Source organism: Mytilus edulis, chromosome 13 (genome assembly GCF_963676685.1).
Source record: "Mytilus edulis chromosome 13, xbMytEdul2.2, whole genome shotgun sequence".
Taxonomy (NCBI): domain Eukaryota; kingdom Metazoa; phylum Mollusca; class Bivalvia; order Mytilida; family Mytilidae; genus Mytilus; species Mytilus edulis.
The window spans coordinates 39,452,240-39,480,153 of NC_092356.1; the positions used below are offsets into that span (position 1 = coordinate 39,452,240).

Consider the following 27,914-nt stretch of genomic DNA (forward strand, 5'->3'; position numbering starts at 1 on the left):
ATATTAACTTTGATGGTCAACGTACTGAGAGCACTTTTATCAAATGCAAACCTAAGCAAACAATCGGCGATGCCATATTCGACAATATGGCTGATGAAAATGTTGCCATTGTCAAGGTACAAACAGTTTCGCCACCAAACAAAACTAGGGCAGACACCCCTACCAGTACACCCGTAGAAGTGCTTGCGTCCTTTGGGGCAAAAATTATATTTGTTGATGTAAATGAAGGAGCACCTCCAGAAAAAAGTGCAAAGCTGAACATGGATGATTAAATTCTGGCTCAGTGTGTCAGTTTAGCATTTCATTTCTCATTATCATATTCTCATCCTAATTATGCATCTGATTAGCCACTAGACATTAAACAACAATTGACCATCCATCCATCAAATGCAAAGCATATCAAGATAAGAGCTAAACTATTTCTCCTCCTCAACCCCTGTAATGTCATGAATGAACAGCATTTTTTTTTTTTTTTTCCTCCAACTCAAATTTTTCAGAACAGTTATACGTGAACAAAAAAAAAATCTAAGATTGCTATTTTATTTTTATTTTTTTTACCTCCTCCGACCCTAACCTTTGACACTAGTTGTCCGTAAACCAACTAATTAAAAAAAAAAGGCCTAATGTAGGTAAAAAATCAAAAGCAGAAACAAAATTATTATTAAACAAGTATTATTATTTTCATGTATTAGTACTATAATTCACTTACTTCAGTCTAAGGATTCCATTTAGCCAAAAGGAACTGCTTGATCCCCATTGGTAATCAAACAACATCTGGATATACTGCAGTTTTTCTATCCCAACAACCAATTTCAGGTTACAAGTATCAAGATATAAGAATATGTTGAAAGACATCTGAAGGATAGGAACCTCTACACAACAACTGATGTTGGTACATGACTCATGCAGATGACATTTGGTTGTGGGTGGAAGTTCTGGTAATTCTATAGTATCCTTACATTCTGAAAAAAAACACCCAGTTAAAGGCTTTGTAACTATGAACATTCTTTGAATTTATATTTTAAGCAACAGCAAGCAGAAAATAGGTCTCTAAAACATTCTTCATTGGCTAGAGGTATAGGGGAGGGTTGAGATCTCAAAAAACATGTTTAACCCTGCCACATTTTTGCCTCTGACCTTTGTTAGTTTTGTATGATTTTTAATATAAGTTCCTTGTGCCTATTTTGGAGTTTGGTATGACGTTCATAATCACTTAACTAGTATATATTTTTGTTTAGAGGTCAGCTGAAGCACGACTCTGGGTGCGGGATTTTCTCATTGCATTGAAGAACCATTGGTGGCCTTTGGCTGTTATTTGCTCTTTGGTCGGGTTGTTATCTCTTTGACACATTCCCCATTTCCATTCTCAATTTTATTTGAGTGTGCCCATCTATACAACTCATTACTGCCAAGTTGCTGACAAAAAGTTAAGTCTTTCTGTTGAATAATTTCTCAGAAAAGTGATTAAAATATTTGTTTTCTTTCAACATATTGAAGAGCTCAAAGTATTGGTAATCAAGTACTAGGTGTATGACACATCCAATAAGAGCACACATTACAATTAATCACTTCCAAGTTGCTGATCAAAGATCTAGTCTTTCTCATCAGTAGCAAAAATAAATTCAGGGAACATAAAAATAGAGCATACCAGACATCCAACTCTCAGTCCAAGTTGTGTTGTTTTCACACATATTTGTTAGATACCATCCAATGTCCAAATCATTGTATAATCTCAACAGATCAAGCTTACTCAGTTGTGTAGAATTAATACTTCTCTCAGTAGCCCAGTCTGACAGGTCAAAGTCTAAATAAAATAAATCATTTAAAATGGATATCTATTATGAATATATTTTAATGTTGCATAATTTCAAAACAAAGAAATAAAAAAAAAAATCTTATCGTGATTTAAAACTAGAATCATCAGTGTCTTATCCGACTTCCTCTTTACATCTTAAATCAAAGATTAAATTTACATGCAAGTTTGCCCAAGAATATGGTGCATACCTGTCAACCTATGAACATGAAAATGCAGGTCATGACCTGCACTGAAGAATGAATCTCAGGTCATAATGAGTACTAACTTTTTTCCAGCTGAATTTAAATATTAAGGAGACTTTTTTATATATATTTGTTTTTATATTTTAAAACAAATAGTTTCCACTTATCTTACTTACTAGTAACCCGAAAATCATTTTGTAGATTTCGTTGTTGCTTTGGAAGTCGTGTACTTTGCAGTATATAGGTAGACCATACACATGGTTTGTTACTTTCCCAGCAAACAGATATCTCTAGTGTAACTAAGTATACATTCTGACTCGTCAAGTCATATATATTGTATCTAAAAAAATTAATAAAATGTAGAGGACATGAATTTATTTTACTTTGATTTTATCAATATTCAAAAGACCTTCAGGTGTTAAATAAATTGATCTAAACTCATGTCAGAAATTGTTGAAAAAGATCCTAAAACATTTTTTTCAATGATATATTGAAACTTAAATCTAGTCTTTTTTTATATTATACAAACCATTCAAAATTAAACATACAATTATTTACAAAATAAACATAACATATCACAGCAATATTTGCATTTTTTTTTAGTTTCCTTGCAGCTATGTGACAAATATTTGTTCAAATGGTGATTTTCACATTACTATCCAACATTTATTACTTGGTAGACTTCTGATTCTACATAAAAAAACCTTTTTTCATTTTCTTCCAAAGTGATAACAGTATGAGTTTTAACATTTTAAGATAAACATGGAGAAAGAGACGGGCAAAGAAAAATGGTTTCAAGATAAAAAGGGAAAGTGGTCTGAAAATGTGATCTACATGTATATAGCTTTTATCCCCCAGTACCACTGTAGCTAGGTCATCTATATACTGTAAAAACTAATTGTTGATGATTGAAATTGATCACATTCCAAATAATTTATATTCAAACTCTTACCAAGGCAAAGAATACTGTTTATATAAACTGTAAACATAGATATATTGTAGCAATTATCTGATCTGTAATATTCAGTTATAACTATAACAGCAGAATTTTGAAATACTTTAAGGCGACAGACGAGGAGGACGACAGACAATGGACGGCAAGTGATGGCATAAGCTCACATAGCTAAAAAGTAAAAGAATACTTTCAAAAAATAGTTACCTTAATCTGAAAACATTTAGCAGTCTAAATTCATGGTCAATTCCTGAAATAAAAATAGATATATTGTAGCAATTATCTGATCTGTAATATTTAGTTATAACTATAACAGCAGAATTTTGAAACATTATGGTGTAGTATTTATTATGTCTGAGTTGTGATCACCAGTGAACATTCGATAAAAACTACTTCAATAATAAGTTCCAAAAAGATATAAATTAATTGATGTTGATGATCAGAAATATTTCAAAACATTTCAAAAATATTTGTTAAATAAACATAAATTCTATATATTTCTCAGTTGCAAGAGTAAAACTGGATAGGCAAATAATGGACTATACTCTATAACACGCTATAAGGAAAGCTCCTATACATTTTATAAGGAATTGCATACAAAACACTTTTCACAAAATTTATTTATATCCTCTTTTTCTGGAATGTCTGTAAGTGTGGTAATACCTTTAAAAAATGTATTTTTTTCATACATACCAAATTCAAATCCTAGCAAAGACAACAATAACTGGTGTTTTCCTATTCCAATCTCAAGGAGCTGTAAATCATTGTCAAGTTTTAGACGAACTTCAATAGTTTTCTGTAGGAACTCTATATCCAGACAGCAAGATATTTCTGTACAGCTGCTTTTCAAATGACATACAAGTGGATATGATGTTACATTTTGAACAATAGTATCTTCATTACAATCTGTAAAAGAAATAAAATAAATTGTATACAGACATTAATAGCTTATTTTCATAAATATAAGAATCAGCTCAGACAATGGTGAAAACATGACAAACAAAATCTGCTCAAGTTTACATTAATTTAGGTTCAAAATGTATACCGTAATGGTGCATGAATACCACTTTCGTTCCATTTCCTCTTGTTTTTCACGATATTGTTTGGTTGAAATGCACTAGACATTTTACAATCAAGGGGAGCTAACTACATAATTTTCAATCATTCTTACCAAAAAATTATTAGAGACTTCTCAAATTACCAGACAACAAGAAACTAAAAACTACCGTCTATAAATTAGGATAAGGGTTCAAAATAGGATAGTAAGGTGAGCTGTTTCTTTTATTAACTACTTGCTATGTAAAGAATTGACATTTTAGATTCATTAAATGTGATCTTATGTACAAGTTCATCAAAATAGTTTTGAGTTGTGAATGAACAAAGCTTGTATACCTATTTTCCAACCATTGCTATCTACATCATTTGGGTTAATGTAACATGCATCACCAATCAGATAACTCGTTAATCCTGTTTGTTCTAGCAATTCTGAAACATAATGTCCAGGCAGGATGGAGTTTGACGATAATGATCTTTCTCTTAACCACTGTTCTAAAGAAAATCCTACAAGGAAAGAGACAAAACAAAAGATTATTTGCTCTTAAATTCTATACTGGTAATAGCACTCTATTTAGTGGTTAGTTTTCAATTCAACATGTCTTGTTTTCAATTATATTTTAAAAACATTTTAGGTCAAGCAAGTGGATTTATCTAATCCTGTATAGCAGGCTATTTTCGCGGGTGTAAAATTTCGCGATTTTCATTGAACAGATATATGAAATATTTTGACAGTTATTATTATTTGGGTGGATTCAATGTTCTTATCAATTCCTTTGCATGTGCACTTTTAAATCTGCGGAATTTATTTTGGCGAGTTTGTTCTATCCGCGAAAACAAGCAAAAGTTTAAACCCTGCGAAAATAACCTGTGATACAGTATAAATTTTTTTAATTTTAAAAAGCTAGAAATGAGTTAGGATTTAAAAATACACAAATATACCCCAAATATGCACAGTAATTTGTTGCACAATGACAAAATTGTTTCCTTTTTGAAAGCATATCTAAAAGTACTGCATACTAAGAAGGAATTTTATGCTAAAATTTCAGACTGACAAGTTCATTCTAAACATATTAACCTTTGCTTTGGAAAGATGTATCAGACTGGCACACAGGTTTGGGAAACACCATGTCTTCTAGGATTGGTATGACCAATTCACATACATCATTTGATTCGAGACAAAAGCTAAATCTTAACTGAAGAATGAACATTTCCTGCTGTCGAAGATCTTCCAAACTATACCTGAAAAAATAAGTTGACGATTGATAAAGCTTTAATTGGAAATACTAAATTCAAATAAAAAAGAATTAAAAGTTTCAATTTATTTTGATAATGGATCGAGACCTAAATAACTGTATGCACCAGTCTCCTATAGTCTCCAAATTTTGAGTTTACAACCATTACTTGGAAAATTGACTACATATATGCTTTAATTGATTTCTCCAAACTTCTTGTTTAACCTGCTTCCATTGAATTTATAAAATTTGAAGTTTAACATATTACTTATATCATAATTATCCTAAAATATTAGACAAGTTCAGTTAAAAAAATACATCTATTGGAACAAAATTTCAGGTATGCTTCTGTAAAATTTCACATTTGTACAATGAATTATACATACATAAGTTTCAACACTCCAAACAGATTAAAATGTTCTGTTTCTCCAAAGGTATAATCTAACAGACTATACTTATGATACATCTGTTCTATACCAACAGTTAAACTAGATCGACATGTATCTACATCTAAGAAGAAGTTAAATGTGCTTGTGTTTAGCAATGGTATCTGTACACAGCATTCTATTTTTGTACAGGACTCAAAAACCTGACAAACTATGTTGTTTGGTAGTTCAGGTAAAGATATATCCCTCTGACATTCTAAAATGAAACAAATGTAATAGAAATTAGGGCTTTAAGTTATAGTAAGGAATAATGCTTATATATTAAATTGCCAAATACATTTTTATTGATGAACTTTCAGTTAGCTCTTGTAAGAAGTTTAAATTTCAGCTGCCAAAGAAAAATCTGCTATAAATAAATTTATTGAATAAAATGTGAAAACAATAACTTTTCTCAAGAATGCTTCATTTAAGTTCCAGTTTCCGTCACAAAGACTTGATATAGAATTACTTACGGCTTTTCCATCCATTCTCATACATTCCTTCTTCCACTTGACATTGAGGATCTAGTTGATATGCAGCAACATTCAGATCAGACAGTAACTGTGCAACTGTGTAAGATGGCAATGATGAGACACTGGGATAACCTTCCTCAAGCAACCAATTTTGTAAGGAAAAATCTGAAAAATAGCCAATATTTGTTCATGTGCTTAGGTAAAGCAGTTTGATTTTGGTGACATTACTTCATTACTTGAGATTTCCCTAACAACATGGATTGAATGGCCTATAAAAATATGGTCACCACTCGCCATTTTCTGCCCGGCAGTACACCCTTGAATAAGATGTATGATTGTATGTAACACATGAATAAAATAAAAAGCAATGTCTATACTAAATAAGACTTTAAATCCCAAATCTAGTGATAGGTGTGAGCAAACAATTGCTATATCCCCTTTAACATGTTGGACATTATTTTTATTCTTCATACAAATCCTCCTATATTGTTCTACAACTATGAAACGTTTCATCAATCTGTCAAACCAATCAGTTTTGTGCTCACCATAAAATACTAAATCTATTGTATCAATGAAGTAAATTGATTTATCTCCCCTTTGACAGGTAGGATCTTGTTTATATTCATGTTGTACAACTGGGTAACATTTTATCAATGTCATTTCTGCTTTTCAGGAAGAGTTGCACTTACAGATTATGGACAAACAGGATAGTTCCTATATATCCTGCATCCCCAAAACTTTGTTTGTGAGGGGTATGAAATTTTACTCACCTTTAATAAAGAAATCTGTATTCCAGTTACATTTTTGTTTTGGGAGTTTATATTTGTTGAAAATCTGGACAGATAATTCACAAGGCATAGAATTGTCAGCCTCCATACAAACACTCAGAGTCAAATCAATGAGGTAGTGTTCTTCTGCTGTTAAATCAACCAAACTTAATCTGAAATGAACAGAAAACAGTTTTTTTTATCACAGAAGCAATTAACATACATCTCTAATACAGTAAATGATGTGTCAGTTTTTCTTAGTCAAAAATTTATTCTTTAAGCCTTGAATTTATAAATTGATCATAAAATGTTAAAACTACTATAATCTGGTTCTTAAATGGATCCATTTCAAGAGACTTGCTACTTTTTAAAAAATAATCTCTTCCGAAGAGTACAGTCTTGGCTTCAGAATCAGTATTTTAAATATTTTGTCAAAACAAAAATATGAATTTCAGGCCTAAAGGCTTGAGGAAACCCTAGTGGCAATCTATGATCCAAAAAGTTTAACATGAACATTTTTCAACCAGCCAAAGATCAATTATGCCTCATATTACATTGAAAAAAGTATCAAAAACAGCAAATACACATCAAAAACAATACAGAAGATATCTGTCAGATATTGACATCTCTTTTTGACCATAAAGGGAAGGAAAATTTTAATAAGTATATGGAAACACAGAATACATACTCCATTCTGATGAATCCAAACAACCAGACCTGGACAGGATATCCCCATTCATAGTCAAACAACCATTTACTGAACTGCAGTTGTTCAATGGCAACAGTCAGCTTGAAGAGACAGGGCTCTATGTTGATGAAAGTTTCAAATGAACGACCTATCTTCTCCAGTGTTATACAGCAGTCCACTGCATTACATGTATCACCTATGTGACAGCCTACTGGTTGTATGTTACTTGGTAAGACTGTCATGGATTGATTACACTCTGTAAATACACAAACAAATAAAATGAAATGTTATCTTTTATAAATTGCAATAAATATTCATATTTTTGTGGCCTTTTTAGTTGACAAACAAAAACAATTTGAAACAGGATTAACAAGTTTTCAACAGTATAAAATAACTATTATCACATAGCAATATTTCAAAGCAAGACTTTTTGTATTTATTGGTCATCAATCACAAATTATTCTAAAAAAAAATCTCACTGATAAGAAAACTTTACATTATGCAACATAAAAACTTCTGACTACAGTTTAACTGACAACCAGTTGTCTAAGAGGACTACAATTCCAAATCTAATTAAGTGTCCACTCAAATAACATTAAGGAGCACAACACAGTTTTATATTTTACCATTTAGCCACCCAACTGTTGTGCATTGGTCCTTCTGTAAAAAGTCTGTGATGCCGAGGGTGTCCATCAAATCTTTCATATCATTAGTACTAAGTTCACTGTTTATGGATAAACCCTTTTCATTCAAAAACGTGTTGAAGGAAAAATCTGCATAAAAAAAATCATGATGTTTTATCATTGCTGATACCATTTTTTGAAATGCACGAAAAACAGGCTAAATAAAAGAAAAGTTAAGATAGCAAGATTATATACACGCCAGCCTACAACATGAAATTTTTTTTCTGTTTTGTGAATCTTCAGATATTTGAGTACATGCATGGTTTTGGAAGGTCATACTCCAATGGAGAAGAAAATTTTCCTTGGTGTAATAAAATATGTGGTTAATACTCACTTGGATCAATGAAATCACTCTTCCATTCACATATAGATTTCGGAAGAATGGTATTCCTCAGAATTGGTATTGATAACATACAAGGTGAACTGGACTCAAAACAAATACTTAAATCTAATGTCACTTCATACTGTCTTTCTGTTGGATAATCTTTTATCAGTAAGCTGCAAATTAAGTATGAATGATGATTCAACAATATCTATTCTAAATAGATTATGATTTTATGAAAGACAAAACAGACAGGATTCAATGAATTTTAAAGTTGCATATGCAAATCATTCTTATTCATATTTCGCCTTCGGTCTCAAGTAATGAATTAGCTTAACTTCTCTATGAGGGGTGAAGCTTACATATAATATCTCTGTTTAAAGAAACAAACTATACCCATAGCTGGCCAGTGACCTTGACCCTAGTATATAAGCACCTGTTCCATAATAACTTGTCATTATTTTTCTAGAGGGGTGAAGTGAACACTTCACTTGAATTCTTTTTAGTTATTTTATTTTTATCTTAAATTTGGGAGAGAGTTACTAAAGTTACATTAACTTGTCTACGATGTACGACAAGTTCTAATGTTATTTTGTTATTTAGAAATAATACTTCCTCAATTGTCTACGATGTATGACAAGTGTTGATGGAAATGAATTTAAAAATTTCTTGTCTACGATGTATGACAAGTGTTCATGGAAATTAATTAAATATTTTATTGTCTACGATGTATGACAATTTTATATATTCATTAAGTTTTTGCCTTAGTACACTACGATGTACGGCACATTTGTTACTTAATTCATACTCCTGTTTGTTAAACAGGTAGATATTTAAAAGTATTTCTATTCACCTGAAGGTCGTGAGTACTCTTCACAATTTACACGTGTTTTACCTGCACAGGTACACATTTTTGTATTACAATGGCTGAATTTGTTTATGCAAATGTATTGTTTTTGCAAGATGTTTAGAATGATGTTTTAGAAATTAAAGATGATAAATTTAATAGGAAAACAAGAGGTATTTTGAATAAATCCTCTTCTTAAACAGTTATAAAACCTAGTAGTTTTATAAAAGATCATAATGGCATGGCAATTGGAAATAATTGACAAAGCAACAGAACCTGTAAAAAGTAAGTTTTTAAATCTAGTGCTACTTGTATAGCTTCAAAATCTACTTGATTTGTGAATGTTTCTCACGAAAGTGCTGTTGAGTTTTAAGATAGGCATGTATATTGATACATTGACTCATTATTATTAATGTAGTAAAGAACCTGTATGAATCATGAGGTTTGTGACAGTTTTACTGCCTTCAACTCAAGCAGAGTTTGTAGAGAAACCTGCTGCTATATTTGATTTTTGCCATTAGAGGCTTACTTTAATGAAGATTTAACTCTATATTTTGATCTGAACTACTGAAATGATACTGTGTATGTACCTCCTTTTGGAGTTTGTGCCATGGCTGATGATAGTCCAGTCGGAGTTGAATTTGATTCATCTTTTGATCCTGCATTAAGGTTTTCAGAAGCCTTTAAGGCTTCTATTAGTGAGATTAATGGTCCATTATCTCATCCTGTTTGTTGAACAGTTTAATCATGATTTTGCTTTGAAAATCCCAAAATTGTAAATATTACTACCATGTCAGCAAATATAAAATCAGGAAAATATAAAGTTCATAGAGGTAATACTATCACACTGAGAACTGTGACAATCCTAGTGTGTCGAGGATAAATAAAAAAAAAAAAAAAATCGAAATGGCACTGCCTAGACAGGCCCACTCTGTGGTTTCAAAGATGCAGGAAACCCAGAGATACTTTATTAAGGGGTTGATCATCACCCCTATTGTTGAGTTGGCTATTTCTTGTTGTAAGAATGGGCCATTGGATCTTGATAGTACAAGGATTTTATTGTAAAATTCTATTTGTTTGTTTGACCATGGGTTTCTGGTTAGACCCATAGGAGATGCTCAGAAATATTTAGATGATAAAACTTATTTGTAATTCTGTTGTGATAGTTGCTTTATCACGTTTCTAGTTATGATTGCATGAAGCAAACTTAGTGTTTATACAAAGATTCTGAAGCAAATTCTAGATTCCTTGGAAGAGGTTCCAGGTCTAGCAATTAATTTACTCCCAGCTGTTATGGGAAAGGCAATATCAATTTTTTTTAACTGCAGAGGCTCTGTTGGTCAACAGGGCGACTATACTAGTAGGCAATTCCCTTCATTGAGAGGGAGAGGGTTTCAAAAAGGGAACAGGGAATCTCGAAGAGGTCACATTTCTCAACCAGTTGCTATATATACAGTATAGATAACTTAAATATTATGATTTGGAAAATGTTACTAATGATCTATTGATATTAGATTTAATAAGAAATGGTTATAAAATTATTTTTAATGATGTACCACAAGGTTCATCATTTTTGAATTAAATACATTTCACCTTTCATAAGGATGAATTAATTTCAGAAGTCCAAAAATTGATAGCTAAGGGAGCTATTTAAGAGGTTGATCGATCAATGGAAAATCAGTTTATTTCCTATATTTTCTTAGTTCCTAAGAAAGATTGGTCTTCAAGGCCTGTATCTATTTGATAAATTCAAACATACTTAGCTTGTTGCTAATCAGCATTTGGAGCAGGACCATTTATCTTTTGTTTAGAATTAAATTTTTAGGATAAATATCTATATATATATAGAGAGAGAGCTAACATCTATAGATCACACAGATGCATATTTAAGTTTCATTTATGATTATATCACATTTTCCTGATTCATGTGGAAAAGACATTGATATGATATTTATGTTTTTGTTTTGGATTGGCTTCTGTATCAAGAGTTTTTACTAAGGTTTTAAAACCTGTCTATGTATTTATGAAATAATGTCACTTGAAGTATATACATGCTATAGTTTATACATTGATGATTCTTTTATTATGGATCAGAGTTTAGATGATTGTTTTGTGAATACAGAAGCACAGCTTATCAAGCATTTGCACAATGCTTGATAAGCTGTGCTTCGGAAGAAATTTTGAGAAGTTGGTACTCATTTCTTGGAAGCACATTGTTTTCCTTTGTCTCATTATTGATACTGAGCTATTTAAGTTTTTTCTGACAGATGAGAAATGGTAATATTATCTCCCTTGGGAAATTCTTCTTAAATAGAATTGTGTAACTGTATTATAGATGATTTATATCATATATTGGTTTTGTGACGAATGCTTTTAATGCAGTATCTGTGGGAATGTTACATTGCAGAAACATGGCGAGAAATAATGTTGAAACACTGTAGAGTTGTTACAGTATTTATTTTCATCAATACATGTAGGTAAATTTTTTTTTTTTTTTTTTTTTTAACATTTTAAAATCAGAAATTAAAAATTTGATTTATAGACCCATCCAAATAAGTTTTTGGATTGGACCAGATTCCTCATAAGAAGGATTTGGGATCCAAATTTGAAGAAAATGTTTCTGTTGGTAAATGGAGCTTCTTTAAGAGTATGCGCTCATTTCATATAGATTTCATAGTATTGTTGGCTATATTTTTCTTTTGGAGAAAAAAGTTTTAGTCACAGAGAGTTATACAATCAGAAAATATATTTTCAGTAGCTTTTATTATGCAATAGGAGGTAAAACCTCGTTGTCACTTAACATGCTTACTACAAATATTTCATTATTTGGGCTTGGTGTTCAAGAAAGAACATTTTTATCACAGCTCTTTATATTCCTGGTAAGAAAATTTTGATGCTTATCATATGGTTAAAAAATTTACAGATTCAAAAGGATGGCAATTGAAAGAAGATATATTTGTTTTGTTGTTATCACGTTTTCATTTTCAAATCTGTAGAGAATTACTTCGTTGTCTTTTGACCAACAAGTTCCTTTCAGAGATGTTTGTATTTTTCATGGTCAGAATTAAGACCTTATATTTTCCCATCTTTTTCATTGTTGGGGATAATTATAAAGAAAATTATTAGTGATAAAGTTCAGAAGGCTCTTTTGATTATCCTTTTTGGCCTGCTCAGAGTTGGTTTTCTTTGCTAAGACCAATTTTAATTTATTTGCCAGTTAAACTGCTAAGCATAAAAATTAGTAACAATGTTGCATACTGAAGATAATGTCTTTCTGTCAGGAAGAGACTTAATTCAACTGTATATTGTAAAAAATATAAGTGAAACAACATCTGAAGGGTTGATTGTGCAGTAGGGTAAAAACGTGTGTTTTATACTCAGAAATCACTTTAATATAAACAGGAGATTTCAGAATCATTTGTAAAATATATTTACACTTCATCTTGGAGACCATGCATCTATAATCAAGCATTATCAATATTTTTTGAGAAATTTCATTATTTGGTGTGTTCAAAGAGAACCAATTCCTTATCACCATCTAAAAAGGATGTTATTGATTATTGAATTTTTTGTAAAACACAAGCTTTTCATATTCAGCATGTTTAATGTGAATTTTCCTTGTTCTATGTTGAAACAGACTTTATCCTTTAAGAAATAGATGTTACTTAATTTGTTTGTTTACTACATGTATTTGTGGAAGGTTGCTTAAACCTGAATCTGCAATTGAAGAGTTAGATACTCTTTCACTTGGGAGATGAATTTAGTGCTATCTTTTTTAAGTTCTTAATATTCATTGGAGAATTTAACATTGAAGACTGTCTTTTATACTTGTGTCTTTATTTGCCTTGACTACAGCTGCCTTAAAGTACTATCTTTATCAGCTGTAGATTTACATTCTATGTTTCTTCATTCAGAGACATGGCACTTTATTTTTTCATATACATGAGTTTTTGAAAAATACTAGATCTGTTAGTTAGTTTACCTAACGAGGTGATCAAAGGTTTTGATAAACCAAAACTTTGTGTTGTTAAGACAATGATTTATCATGTTTTGTGTACAAAATAGGTGAGAGAATTCATCTAAGTCTTTTCGTAAAGTTTAGATAGTTAGAGAGAGTTCTAATTTTATCCGAGGTTTTAAGGTTAACTCATTTAGAGGAACCTCTTCATAGGTGCATTTAGCTTCAGAATGTTCTATTAAGGACATTATGGCAACAGTTTTGTTTGGACATATGATCAAATCTTTTACAAGTTCTATAACAGGAAAGTGAATAATATCAGTACTAAAACGCTTTTCTTCAGTTGTAGTTACTGTGATTGTGATTTTTATCCTTTATTAAATGTTGGCATTTATATAAAAATTGTTTTTAGTTTGTGTCTACACTTTAAACAAGCTAATTCATTACTTGAGACCGAAGGCGAAATATGAATAAGAATGTTCCTTCATCCAAGCATATCTTGGATGTGCAGGATGAAGGTCATTCTTAGAATATGAGCCTGAGGCTCGAAAGTAATTAATTCCCACCCTAGGGATTATCAGTCAGACCCACCCTTTTCCACTGGGTTTTATATTTGGTCGACACAAACTTGCTTTAAATTATGACAAGTTATTATGGAACAGGTGCTTATATACTAGGGTCAAGGTCACTGGCCAGCTATGGGTATAGTTTGTTTCTTTAAACAGAGATATTATATGTAAGCTTCACCCCTCATAGAGAAGTTAAGCTAATTCATTACTTTCGAGCCTCAGGCTCATATTCTAAGAATGACCTTCATCCTGCACATCCAAGATATGCTTGGATGAAGGAACATTATAACGCATCTGAATATCATATTGACAATGCCAGGGGCCTTGGTGGCCGAATTGTCTAAGTAGTTACTACTGTAATCACTAGCCAGTCAACACTGAGGTTGTGAGCCCTCAGACTTCCTCCACCAACAAAAACTAGCATGGCCACCACAAAATAGCCCAAAGTGTTGCTTCAAAGTGGCGTTAAAACACAAAAACACAAAAATCAAATATTGACAAAGCAAAATAAGAGTGCAATATTATAGTATTAATGAATGGGTGTTTTTATAATGGCCCTGTTATATGGCCAAGGTCTGTACTAATGGTTGAGGAAGTCTGTAATGGCCCGAGGCAACGCCGAGGGCCATTACAGACATCTGAGGCCATTATTACTTGGAACGAGGACATATAACAGGGTCATTATAAAAACACCCATTTCTTAATACGTTTATTAACCAACTGAACAAAAGTGTATGTGTTGCTGCCAACTTGATGTACTCTCCTCCTTTTTTAATTATAGTTTAGTTTGAAAAATAATAATTTGAACTTCACCATGATAAAGCTTTAAATATACCAAATATCCAAGATATTAAGTTGAAAGAAGTTATGTGTTGAAAAACAGGATGAACAGTGATCCGGCCCTTTATATGGTTCTTTAATGTTGGTTGCTGGTTACTAAATTAAATAAAATACAAAAAGGTATTATGCTCTTTACAACTTAATTTATTAACTTTATTAAAAACCCTAACTGAGCTTAATACAGACAAACTGGGCATTAATACAGGGCCATTACAGAAAAAAACAGGGCCATTACAGAAAATATGTAATTTTTAATAAACAGTCATTTTTGGCAATAATGTACTTAGTTGGTTAATAAAACTCTGTATCAACTTTTCCTGGTTGTCTTCATTTAAGAAATATAATGTTGAAAGCAGTTCTATGATGAATTTTAAATACTGATACTAAGTCAGTTTTTTTTATGAAGCTTGATAGTGGGTAAGGTTGACTGACAGACCTCGATATCTTTGGGTTATTGTATACTGAAGTTGCTATCACAATAATGATGCAAGTCATGTTGACTCTTTTGAAAATCTTTTTGCTTTTTTTTTTTTTTATCAATTAGTTTTTCCATAGACAGGCAAAAATGTAAAACATATGGTAAAGTTCTTCAGTTGAGGGCCACAACTATTATACGACTGAGAGCTTTGATGTGAATAGACAGTAGGTAGATCGATCAACTTTGAACGATGTCTGCCCCTGTATTATTTTCTTTATCTAAAGCAGTTTTGAAGATGTCATAGACAAAACTTGTACTTTAGGTTAACTTTTAATTATACAAACTCACTCTAGTCCCACAAGTCCAAACAGTTTGATATGTTCCTGTTTGTCATAGTCATAATCAAAGAGACTGATGTTAACAGTAAACTTTTCTATCCCTATGCTCATCCTTTTGTTACAGGGATCCAGTGTAAGATATGTATTAATAGATCTGCCAATCATTTCAACAGTTGTACAGCAGGTTATTCCAGTACAGTAGTCGTAGAGATGACATGCAGTAGACTTGTCCAGCTCTACCATTGTTATTTCTTTCTGACAGCCTTCGAACAAACAAAAAAATAAGAATTAATCATTTATTTTTTATAAATAATTGTTAAATAATACAGAAACTGTAATAAGTGCATGTGTCATCTTTGAAATCAAATTATGTTACTTTTATAATCTTAAGGTAAATCTTGAAAGAGTTCTGTAAATATATAACACACAGATGTGAGTGCAAGAATATTTATTCCACAGAAAGGCATCAGAAAAATCAATTCAATTTTACAGTTTAATTCAAAATTTCAATATTTGTCATTCTCACAAAACGTGTTTTACCCTGCTGCATTTTTACAACTGTACAAAGTCAGGAGCTCTGACCTTTTGTTAGTCTTGTATGTTTTTAATTTTAGTTCATTCATATGTTTTGGAGTTGAGTATAACGTCCATTTTTACTGAGCTAGAACATATTTTTATTAATGGGCCAGCTGAGCCTGTCTCTGGGTGAGGGATTTTCTTGCAGCTTAGAAGACCCATCGGAGGCCATTGGCTGTTTTTTGCTCTTTGACCCGATAGTTGAATCTTTGACCCGATAGTTGTCTCTTTGACATATTCCCTATTTCAAATCTCAATTTTTTAATTGATTCATTGCAATAGATAGTAATGATAAATCAAAGCACTGTAAGCGCTGTAGGCAGTTAACCAAAAACCAAGGCAAACGTAATTATGAAATCTGTGGCAATGTTGCTTCAATTTTTTTTTAAAGATTTTTAAAAAAGAACAAACATTAAACATTCATATATCATGTATATTGTACATGTATTTTCATTTAATGAATTAAGCATTAAGGCAAAAAAATTCATATTCTATCAAGGTTTTCAAAAGCAACACATATATCAAGTATATGTTTTTCATGGTCATGAGTCTGTAGTGGTACAAGTTCCCAATGATTGCAGTTGTTCTAGTTGATAGTTAACGTTGGTATTAGTTGACTGTTAGTAGTTCAAGTTAACTATAGTACAAGCTTGTTTAAGTATGAATGGACTTGATTCCCTTGAAAGAAAACTGAGATTGTTTTCTACAGTACAAAAGTTATGAGACCCAAATCAGACAAATGAATACTACAGGGATCAAAGGTGGGGTCTAACTGACCTGCCCATAGTAAATGTAAATGACCCCCACCTTCACCCTAAATCCATTGTGTAATTTTTGGAAAAAAATGGCAGGCAATTATAAAACAGTTGGTCAAACATTCTTGGGCTTGATATGTTTTCCTAAAAATGAGCCATATCAAAATGAAAATTTTTATAGGACCCAATATAATTAAGGTAAATTCTTTAAACCTACTCACTTTTTTCCATCACTAAAATTTTATAATAAACATGAAATAATTGTAATATAATGCTGTTACAGTCTCCCAAATAAAGCTCCCACAATTATTCATTCCCATGGTAGCCTGACATTGGGCAAGGTCTAGTACACATTGGTTAAGTCTAGCAAAGTGATATGCATATGTGACACCTATGAGATTGACCTTGAATGTCATTCAATCTTTTAGAAATGACAAACAGGAATGAATATGGTTTATGGGTTGGTATCTCAATATTTTACAAGTTCTCAAAACACACACAAGAGGGGTGGGGTGACCCTAGTGACTACTCCTATATTTCATTTGATTTTTTCCATTGTCCCATACATGAATATATATGGTTTAGGGGTGGGGATCTTAACCGTTATCAAGTTTTTAAAGGGGATGGGGTGACCCCAGTGACTTCCCCTATATTTCATTTGATTTGTTATATTGTCAAATACATGAATATATATGGTTGAGGGTGGGGATCTCATCTGTTTCCAATTTATCAAACAGGAGGGGTTAGGTTGACCCTAAGAACTCTCCCTATATTTCATTTGATTAGTTTTTTTGTCCCATACATGAATATATATGGTTTAATTAAAAGGTGGGAATCTCGACTGTTTACAAGTTCACAAACAGCCGGGGTGGGGTGACCGCAGCGACTTCCCTATATTTTATTTGATTTAGAGGTGGGGATCTCAACTGTTTCCAAATTTTCAATCAGGAGAGTTGGGGTGACCACAGGGACTCCCCCATATCTAATTTGATTTTTAATAGTCCCATACATGAGTATATATATATATGGTTAAAGGGTGAGGATCTAGACTGATTCCAAATTCTCAAACAGGAGGGTGTACAGTGACCCTAGGGACTCCCTTTATAATTCATTTGATTTGTTATATTGTTTCATACATGAATATATATGGTTTAATTAAAAGGTGGGAATCTCGACTGTTTACAAGTTCACAAACAGCCGGGGTGGGGTGACCGCAGCGACTTCCCTATATTTTATTTGATTTAGAGGTGGGGATCTCAACTGTTTCCAAATTTTCAATCAGGAGCGTTGGGGTGACCACAGGGACTCCCCCATATCTAATTTGATTTTTAATAGTCCCATACATGAGTATATATATATATGGTTAAAGGGTGAGGATCTAGACTGATTCCAAATTCTCAAACAGGAGGGTGTACAGTGACCCTAGGGACTCCCTTTATAATTCATTTGATTTGTTATATTGTTTCATACATGAATATATATGGTTTATGGTTGGGGTCTCGACAATTTTCAAATTCTCAAACAGGAAGGGGTAGAGTAGCCCCATGAACTCGGAGTCTCCACCTATATTTCATATGAGAGGGGGTAGGAGGGGTCCTGATCCTGCGAAATCCTGGGCTTAAAAACACCAAAATCCCGAAATCCCAGGCTTAAAAATACGAAATCCTGAGGTCCCGAAATTCGAAAAATGAATTCCCTGATCCCGAAATCCCGAGCCCCGATAAAGGTCCTATCCCTCCTCTCATTTGATTTGTTATGTATTGTCCCATACAAGAATGTATATGGTTTAGGGGTGGGGATCTCGACCGTTTCCAAGTTCTCAAAAAGGAGGGGTGGGCAGTGGCGGATCCAGAAATTTCACAAGTGGGGGCCCACAGACGGACGTAAGTGGGGGCCCGCTCCAGTGATTCCCTATATAAGCAACCAAATTTTTTCAGAAAAGGGGGGCTTTCCTATATCCGCCTCTGGTGGGGTGACTGCCCCTATATTACACTCGATTTATTATATTGTCCCATACATGAATATATATGGTTGAGGGGTGGGGATCTTGACCTTTTCAAAGTTCACAAACAGGAGGGGAGGGGTGACCCAAGGGACTCCCCCAGTATTTCATTTGATTATTTATATTGTCTCATACATGAATATATATGGTTTAAGGGTGGGGATCTGGACTGTTTCCAAGCTCTAAAACAGGAGGGGTGGTCACCCTAGGGACTTCCCCTCTATTTCATTTGTTTAGTAATATAGTCCCATACATTAATGTATATGTTTGAGGGGTGGGGATCTCATCCGTTACAAAGTTATCAAACAGGAGGGGGTAGAGTGACCTAAAGGACTCCACCTATATATCATATGATTTGCTTACATTCAGGTATCATATAATCTAGTTGCACTATTTGTGAAAATAAAGTAAGAAACTTCCAGCTATTTTAAATGACCCTTCAAAATTGAGAAAAAAATACCCATTGAAATTGCAGGAATATGTCTAGACTTTAAAAGCATCTCACATGCATTATCAACATTTATCACTGATAAAGAAAATTTATACTGTCACCAGGAACATATTTATTGTAAGATATACTGTTCCCAGGCAGGGACATATATACACATGTATATATGTCTCTGTCCCAGCTGTCACATTCTATTGGATTTTGACATTAAAATTTGTCAAAAAGTAATTTTGAGTTTCTGTACAAAATATTTTCTGCTTTTTCTTTCTTTAACATATATCTTTCGGTTTTCAATTCTTGTGTTTATATTTATTTACCATGCATAGATGTATTTTATCGCCTGTATGGAATTTTTTTAGTTGATCGCCAAATCCGGAATTACTCTTATTCGCTTCTGGAATCAGATTCAATATTGTAATTGGCATCCATTTGGTTTCAATGTTGTTTTTGTCAGTCAGATACGATTTTACTCGAATTTACACATTATTTGTCAGCGATTTTCTATATAAAGCTAGCGGTTGAACAAAATGAACATCGCTGTCATGAATAATAATGATGAAAATAAGTTTTGAGATCGTTTATTTGGAGACTTTTGTAAAAAGGTTTGCAAAGTTATTTATTATTTTCTTTCAAGTGGCATGTCGGGCGTAGTTAGTAACCAAGTCGAAAGTCCGACTGCAAAAGTGGAAGGTCGCGGACCTCGGATCACCGATCACCTCGAACCCCTGTTTACATATTGAAAAGATACGGAAATTTCGTCTTCTAATTTAAAATTGCTGCCAACAGTATGAATTTTAATAGACTACTGACCTAGTTGACTACGTATTGATGACAAACAATATTCCTACGACTTTTGCCATTTGGGAAATCTAAACTACCTGTCTTTAGAAATTTTCGGCGATTAAATATTTCATACATTTGTTCTTTGACATCTTAGCCAAAAGCTCAGGGGATAAACTACATAAGGATTCCTAATGTGCTCTACTTCCTACGTGCAACTTCAAAACTTTTGGATAAATCACCGATTATTTAAGGTTTTTCTGGTCATATTTTTTGTAATCCAGAATTAAAAGTATAAAAAAAACTGTTCAATTAGTTATAAATAACATACTATTCAGCTAGATAATAACAATGGCACGTATTTCAGCATTTATTGGGTAGAACAAATCTAGGGTGCTCGCATAAGGCAGCTTAACTGCCTAAAAATACCAACCTATGTTCCATCCTTTCTTTCTTGGTAAATAAGGTAAGTTGTCGATATCACACTGATTCTCCAGTAGAAATGGGGCAACACCAAGTTCATGAAGAAGCACTGATGTTTTGTATGAAGAAAGTTGTATACCATTAAAACTTACTCCCTTCTGTGAAATGAACTCGGTCAGTGAGAAATCTATAATAACACAGAAAAGGAGTATTACATGAAGTTCTAAAGAAAAGAAAAGGAAAGAAACAAAACACTTAAATATATTATGTGCATTAAAAAAAACAAAAAACTTTTCAGGTAACTCAGATGTTACCATCAGTTAAGGATAAATTTATCAAAATCTAAATTTAAGAGAGATATAACTTTTGTGTATAAACATAGTGCATAAACATAAGAAGCATAAATGTTAAATTATTACAAAAGGTTAAAAATTATTACATAAATAATTTATAAAACATATCTCACTTGGCATTATAAATCCAGCATTCAAGTTACAGGCAGGTTTAGGAAGTCGAACATCTTTCATTAATATTTGATCAATTTCACAAGTAGCAGCTGATTCTAAACATACAGAAACATTTACGCTGAATACAACTACACCATCACTGGTCAGATCATCTATTATAAAACTGAAAAAAAAGTAACATACACATACATACAGAAATTATACAAAAGGAAAATGAACTTGCAAAATTCACAATCATCTGCATTTTTAAAATTAGTTGTAGGAAGTTTTTTTGAATGACAAAATGATGCAGTATTTATTTCACTTTCCTCATTTATTTTATAGATTAAACAAGGATGTGTACAAAGTACACGGATGCCCCACTCGCACTATCATTTTCTATGTTCAGTGGACTGTGAAATTTGGGTAAAAGATAAATATAATAATATGGCATTGAAATTGGAAAGATCATAGCATAGGAAACATGTGTACTAAGTTTCTAGTTGATTGGATTTCAACATCATCAAAAACTACCTTGACCAAAAACTTTAACCTGAAGCGAAGCAGACAGACAAACGGATGCACAGACCAGAAAACATAATGCCCATAAATAGGGCATAATATAAGAGGATGTGGTATTATTGCCAATGAGTCCAAATGAAGCAGATTTTAAAGCAAGCAATGGTCACCGCAATGTCATGCCTTTAATAACAAGCAAAAGCCATACTGTATAGTGAGACACAAACACCAAGAAATGACAAAAGCATGAAATAACTCAAATAAAATGCTAAACAGCCCTATTTATGACAAAACAATAAATAAATAACAAACATGTATACTTACGCTTCTTCAATCTATTTATATTTATTTTAAAAATTATGATACTAAAAGTGGGTCATCTTTTTGTCTATATATCTTATTGCTATATTTACCTCAAATCAAGAAATCCATACAGTGAAAATTTCTTCTTCGATCCATATTCATAATCAACTAAGGTATATTCCAATGTAACTTCCTCCATTGTAACAGTTAGTTTATAGTTACACATATCTAGATCAACAACAGTATTCACTGTGATGTTTAGCAGTGGGATATCTGTACAGCAGTATATAGCTGTACATTTGTCAGGAATGTAGCAGGATGTATGATTAGAGATTGGTTCTTCTAACACAACACTTGCTTTTGATGAACAATCTGGAAAATTTCATACATTGGAAACGTTTAAATACATGTAAACAGCTCCTTCTATATTAAAGTAACATAAAAAGAATATCAATACAAAGTTAATGTGTTCATGTGATGAGAGCGTACTAATTACGCTCTCAAGTATAGTTGAACAAAAAACTTAATTATTTCACAAAATAAATTTTCTAAAGGCATAGTTTGTTAAAACAACAATATCCACTGTCTACATAAATTCAATCTTTCCTTGATCGTTTGTCATGAACAATTCAGAATATTTACAATCAATCTAAGTCGTAAAATTTTTTTTATGAACCGACTGCTGAAAACTTTTAAAGTCAAAAGTAATCTACCATTTGACCATCCATTATTGTAAACTGTAAAAGGTGCTGCATTTCTGTCACAAGATGGAGACTTCAAATAAGATGAAACTCCAAGCGCCTCAAGGACTTCTGACACCGCCATCTGATAAAGCTGAGTCAGTCCTTTTCCTGACATGTATTCAGAGATAGAAAAATCTGGAGATAAACATGAAAATAGATAATTCTTAATCATATAACTTCATCACGAACAAAACACAAAAGAGTCTGGCATCTCTGTACAAATCTGACACTTCAAAAAAATGCATTTATCATAACTTAAAAGAGAAGTCTGATTTTTTTTTGCCTTCTACTTTTTGCTGAAATGCTAAGCAGGAATACTTAGAAGTGGTGCACAAAAACAGTAAATTAGTTTTTCTTCTTCATCTAGTATTTTTTTTTTTGCTCTTTAATTCTCCTGTTAAAAAAAGAAACTTCAAAGTATTAAGATTGGTATTAACAGATTTTTTTTTCAAAATCATATTCATTCACAAATACATATAGATCAAATTCCTTCAAAAATTTTACCTGGTATTTTAAATGCTTTATCCCAGTTGCAGACTGTTTTTGGTACTCTATTTTTATCAAGAATCTGGAATTCTTGACAAGGTCCATTATATTCCAGACATATCCCAATGATCATAGAAATAGCATATTGTTGTTCAGCATAAAAGTCATCTATCAAATATCTAAAAACAAATTAGAATATATAGAATTTAAGTTTGATATGAAATAAACAGGAATATGTGCTTATAGAACATAATGGGTGCCAACACTATCTAATTTCCCTGTTTTCAGATTAATCAAAGTGCTTGTAAGCACGGAACGGTAAAGATTGCTTCAATTTATCAGTGGGAGGTACAATTAAATATTGCATTGGTTGTAGTTGATTTAAGAGCAATTTTAGACAAAGAAAGATAACTCAAATTTTGAGATGACTTCAACAACGACATCATTTATATTTTTAGAACAGATATAAGATTATTGCACCTTAGTTATAGTAATTTTCTTGACAACTTCAAACAAAGACATTTCAACTGATCAAAACACATTCTAGATCCCCAATCAATTTAGCTGTTCTACCTAATGCTTTAAGAAACCACCAATTCTATAGTCTTTGGAAAGATTTTCTACGTATCAAAGTCAGGACCTCAGATAGAAAAAGAAGAACTGTTAAAAGCCAGTGGCGGATCTAGAAATTTTCATAAGTGGGGGCCCATTTGCTGCCTAAGAGGGGGCCCGCTCCCATCACGCTTCAGTGATTCCCTATATAATCAACCAATTTTTTTTCTCAAAAGGGGGGGGGGGCCCGGGCCCCCTGCCCCCCTAAATCCGCCTCTTAAAGCTAATCAAAGTCAGTTTAAATACCGGAAAAGAAAGCATTAAGTCAGCTCTTGTACTGAACAAAAATCAAATTAAAGACCTCAGATGAAAAATTGTTAAAAGAAAATAAACCTTACTTTATCTTGAATACTCCATACAGATCCATTTCTTCCCATTGGCCCCAGTGATAACTTTCCAACAAGATATCCATATCTAATCTCTCTATTCCAAACTTTATAACATAGTTGCAGGGATCAAAGTTAACAAAGAAATATAAAGATCTGACAATTAAGTCCACATCAAGACAGCACTGGACATTGTTACAACTGCCATCTAAGTAACATGTTATAACAGATGTATCAAGGTGAGGCAGTACAATGGATGTTGATCTACAATCTGTAGGAAAAAAATACATGCAAACAGTAAAAATCCCTTTTTTTTCACATTTGCATATTATAAGCTGATTTGTGGTTGGTACAACAAAACCAAAATGCAAGAATGATACATATCAAGTATTGTATAGCAATAATTTTATTTATGCCATATTTTATGATACAATTGATTTAATTTTCTGCAAATATTTCACCCAAATTTTTCAAGCTTATAATACTACTATCAGTACTTAAGATCAATCATTAAATGGATTAAGGACAAAATGTATTATCTTGGATAAATGCATACAAAAATGCTTACTACCTTGTACATCTTAGTTCAAGGTTTTCCTTTTAAAACAGTATACAAGAAACTTGAAAGCCCACAAATAGTAATGAGTTACAGTATTACCTGTGCTCCAACCTTGGTACTGGGCAGCAAATACAGAGCTTGGATCATGTCTACTGCATTGTTTCTCCTTTAGAAAAGGTGCTATACCAAGTGTGTCCATTAACATCAAAACAGCATTTGTAGACAATTTTTCAGATAAGTCTATATTCATATTACTGTACCATTCTGATATCGACCAGTCTGGAAACAAAAGGATCTGCAGATGGCTCAGTGATACAATACATTAAATTTAGAAATTATTGCAATGTTGTTTTTTTTAATGAAAAGTGAACAATGGGACAACAGATAGCTGACTGCCTAAGAGGGGGGACACTCCCATCACGCTTCAGTGCTTCCCTATATAATCAACCATCCCCCCTCCCCCTAAATCCCCTCTGTAAAGAACCTGTGTTGATCACTTTAATGTCTTTGTGAATCTTCAACAATAGACACCCTAACACATTGTAGAGTTAAATATTACCTCTAAATATAGTTCATGACAAACATCTTTTTGATGTTGATCTTTTATTGATAAACATATATATTTGTTTAAAGTTTCTGTCAAGAATTTGTTGTCAAAAAAACACCAAAAAGGTAGTAACTGGTATTTTAGGGCAATAACTTTTTCAAGAGTCAATTATTTTAATGTCTGATATTGTAAAAGCATAAACACTTACAATGGTTACTTTACAAACACAGGATGCAATCACTCCTTATTCTAAATATTTTTTAAACATTTTGACCGCTGGATGTTCAGCAATAAGAAATCAACCAAAAGAACATTATCTTGATATAACTTACTTTTATTCAGAAATCCCTTTGACAGGCCACAGTGTATTTTAGGCAATTCAGTTTTAGAAAATATTGTTGTTTGAAAAGCACAAGGTCCTCCATCATTAAAACAAACTTTAAAATCCAGATCTATGTAGTATGCAGATAAACCTTTGAAGTTTGTAATTTTGTAACTGTAAAAAAACAATTAAACATTTATTTCTTGTTTCATATCATGTAAGTTCAAAAATAAACTTGCATTTTATCTTTTGCATAAAATTACTCACTGCATATTCTTGTTAATCAACCCTATTTTCTGTCGACATAAAATGTTATTTTCAATTCAAAAACCAGTACCACAACGTTTATCAATTAATAACTGACATTGTACTATAAATTAGGCCACAAAAAAAAAACATTTGAAATGATTGCAAGAACGAGTCTGTTGTCTTGATATGTAATAATTCTCACTCTCTGTCTTAAGTATCTAAAATCAGCGGGAAGTGAATGTCTGGTGGATACCAAAAGTGCTCACAAATTACAACTCATTAGCTCAACATTTTAAGGCTGCAGACCAAATAGGAAAATTGTTCTGTTCAGTATTTTGAAGAAATGTTTGGATGAATGAATGATGGAAAAGACGGACAGAAGAACAACCAGATTGTAATATAAACCCCACTTTTAGAGAGTGGGTAAAATCATTTCTTTTTGCACATGCATTACAAATACTACTAACTCGCTGATGTCTGACCAAATAGTATGAAAAAGGCCAAAGGCTACCAATGGGTCTTCAACACAGCGAAAATAAATCAGCACCCGGAGGAGGTCTTTAGCTGGCCCCCAATTTAATAATTGATAAAATATTTGCTCACTTACCTTATTTCAACTACTTGTCCAATATGAAATTCTTTTTGGATTCCAAATTCAAAATCCATTAGAAAAAATTCATATTGAAACTTTTCGATGCCAATTTTAAATGTATAACTGCAAGGATCTATTGTAAGGAAAAAGTTGATATTTCTATTGATAAATCCAATGTGTGCACAACAGCTTAATCCATTACAAGTGTCATCTAAGTAGCATGATATGGAATCTGGTAGGTTAGGAAGGTTCACCTCTGATGTGCATTCTAAAATAAATAGTGTTGAAATAATTCTCAAGACATTACTTTACAATTCATAACACATCATAGCAAGTATTTCAACTTGGTTTCAAGAAATCAAAATTAAGACATAAGCAGATATATAATGAAATAATTAAAAAAAAATATAAACCTATAATAAGGCCACATCATTCTATGATATATACTTATCTTTCAAATGTGTGCATACAGAAATTACATTTTTTTCCCAGGAAATTCTGATTTTTTTCTCCCTCTATTTATACAAATTGCTTATTCTATTCTTTTTTATTGAATTCAGTGTAACCAGTCTAATCTGACACCGGAGTATTCCAATATCCTGTTTTAACCAACCCATTTCATGGTCCCAAAATATGCCTTTCCTTGCAAAAAAAACCCTGCATTATCCAACATTCTGCTTCAGCTGACATTTTCGTTTGGTCTCCCTGAGCATGCTGAGTGTGTTGGATAACACAGGTTACACTGTAATACCTGAATTCCATCCATTGCTACTATCAGTTTTGTATTTAGTACTAGACTGGTCACATGATGGATTCCACAGATAACTGGCTAAATTTAGATCTTCCATGAGCTGTGATGCCAGGACTGAGGGTAACTGTGATAGGGAAGTAAGAAGTCCTTTATCACCCATCCAATTACTTATTTGGAATCCTGAAATACAAATAAATTCTGTTTAAAAAACTCGAGATGGGGGACAGTATTTCTAATTCTTACCATATATGAATAGGAGAAATGTAAACGAGACAGCAACTTAACAGTACAAACAATCTAAGAAACACATTTTATTTTGACTCATACAAGCTAGTGATTTCTTCATTACAATTTATCTTTGTATATACAGCCATCCAAATCATAAACTATGCACAAATCAGTAAAATATGACCAACGAAATATAAAGTGCCTACAGATGGACAAACATATAATACAATAATGTTAGAAATTTGTGTCAATTTGAGATCACATGGCAACCTCAAAGTACTTTCTACTGTAAACAAAGGGATATAACAGAGTTGTGATAAAATCAACTCAAATACAGCTAAAAAATATATATTTTAGGATATACACTGACCTGGAATAACAAAGTCATTAGACCATGAACAAAGTAGTTTTGGTATCCTTACACTGTTCAAAATGTCAAATGTGTATCTACAGTCTCCATACGTCTCAAAACATACACTGATCTTTACATCAAACAGGAAGATCTTCTCAACTGTTATTTCTTCTAACCTGAATCTAAATTTTTCAAAATGTTATCAAAATATTTGTCATGAAAGTAAAAAACTTTTAAGCATTGTCACGACATATTATTTGGTATAGATTGTACTTTCACATCAGATTTATGGAATAAGTTTTAAAGTAAAAAAAAATCAAACTTTTTTA

General features: G+C 32.3%; 2 protein-coding genes across 2 annotated transcripts in view; both read right to left on the reverse strand.

The window, feature by feature from the left end:
* Window positions 1-27,914, reverse strand: part of LOC139501253 (uncharacterized) — a 599,145-nt gene that overhangs the window by 420,570 nt on the left and 150,661 nt on the right. The gene's annotated exons all lie outside the window — the stretch shown is intronic.
* Window positions 1-27,914, reverse strand: part of LOC139500299 (uncharacterized) — a 221,066-nt gene that overhangs the window by 156,454 nt on the left and 36,698 nt on the right. Inside the window, exons 30-54 of the mRNA XM_071289042.1 lie at window positions 27,604-27,767; window positions 27,006-27,185; window positions 26,270-26,522; window positions 25,424-25,587; window positions 24,644-24,823; window positions 23,998-24,256; window positions 23,066-23,226; window positions 22,532-22,696; window positions 21,929-22,190; window positions 21,017-21,180; window positions 20,561-20,737; window positions 15,577-15,829; window positions 8,609-8,772; window positions 8,218-8,364; window positions 7,592-7,847; window positions 6,907-7,076; window positions 6,137-6,301; window positions 5,625-5,880; window positions 5,082-5,245; window positions 4,343-4,510; window positions 3,644-3,856; window positions 3,158-3,200; window positions 2,175-2,338; window positions 1,649-1,804; window positions 710-962 (exon numbers count right to left, since the gene is read on the reverse strand). Coding sequence (XP_071145143.1) covers window positions 710-962; window positions 1,649-1,804; window positions 2,175-2,338; window positions 3,158-3,200; window positions 3,644-3,856; window positions 4,343-4,510; window positions 5,082-5,245; window positions 5,625-5,880; window positions 6,137-6,301; window positions 6,907-7,076; window positions 7,592-7,847; window positions 8,218-8,364; window positions 8,609-8,772; window positions 15,577-15,829; window positions 20,561-20,737; window positions 21,017-21,180; window positions 21,929-22,190; window positions 22,532-22,696; window positions 23,066-23,226; window positions 23,998-24,256; window positions 24,644-24,823; window positions 25,424-25,587; window positions 26,270-26,522; window positions 27,006-27,185; window positions 27,604-27,767 — 4,701 coding nt within the window. The remainder of the gene's footprint in view (window positions 1-709; window positions 963-1,648; window positions 1,805-2,174; window positions 2,339-3,157; window positions 3,201-3,643; window positions 3,857-4,342; window positions 4,511-5,081; window positions 5,246-5,624; window positions 5,881-6,136; window positions 6,302-6,906; window positions 7,077-7,591; window positions 7,848-8,217; window positions 8,365-8,608; window positions 8,773-15,576; window positions 15,830-20,560; window positions 20,738-21,016; window positions 21,181-21,928; window positions 22,191-22,531; window positions 22,697-23,065; window positions 23,227-23,997; window positions 24,257-24,643; window positions 24,824-25,423; window positions 25,588-26,269; window positions 26,523-27,005; window positions 27,186-27,603; window positions 27,768-27,914) is intronic.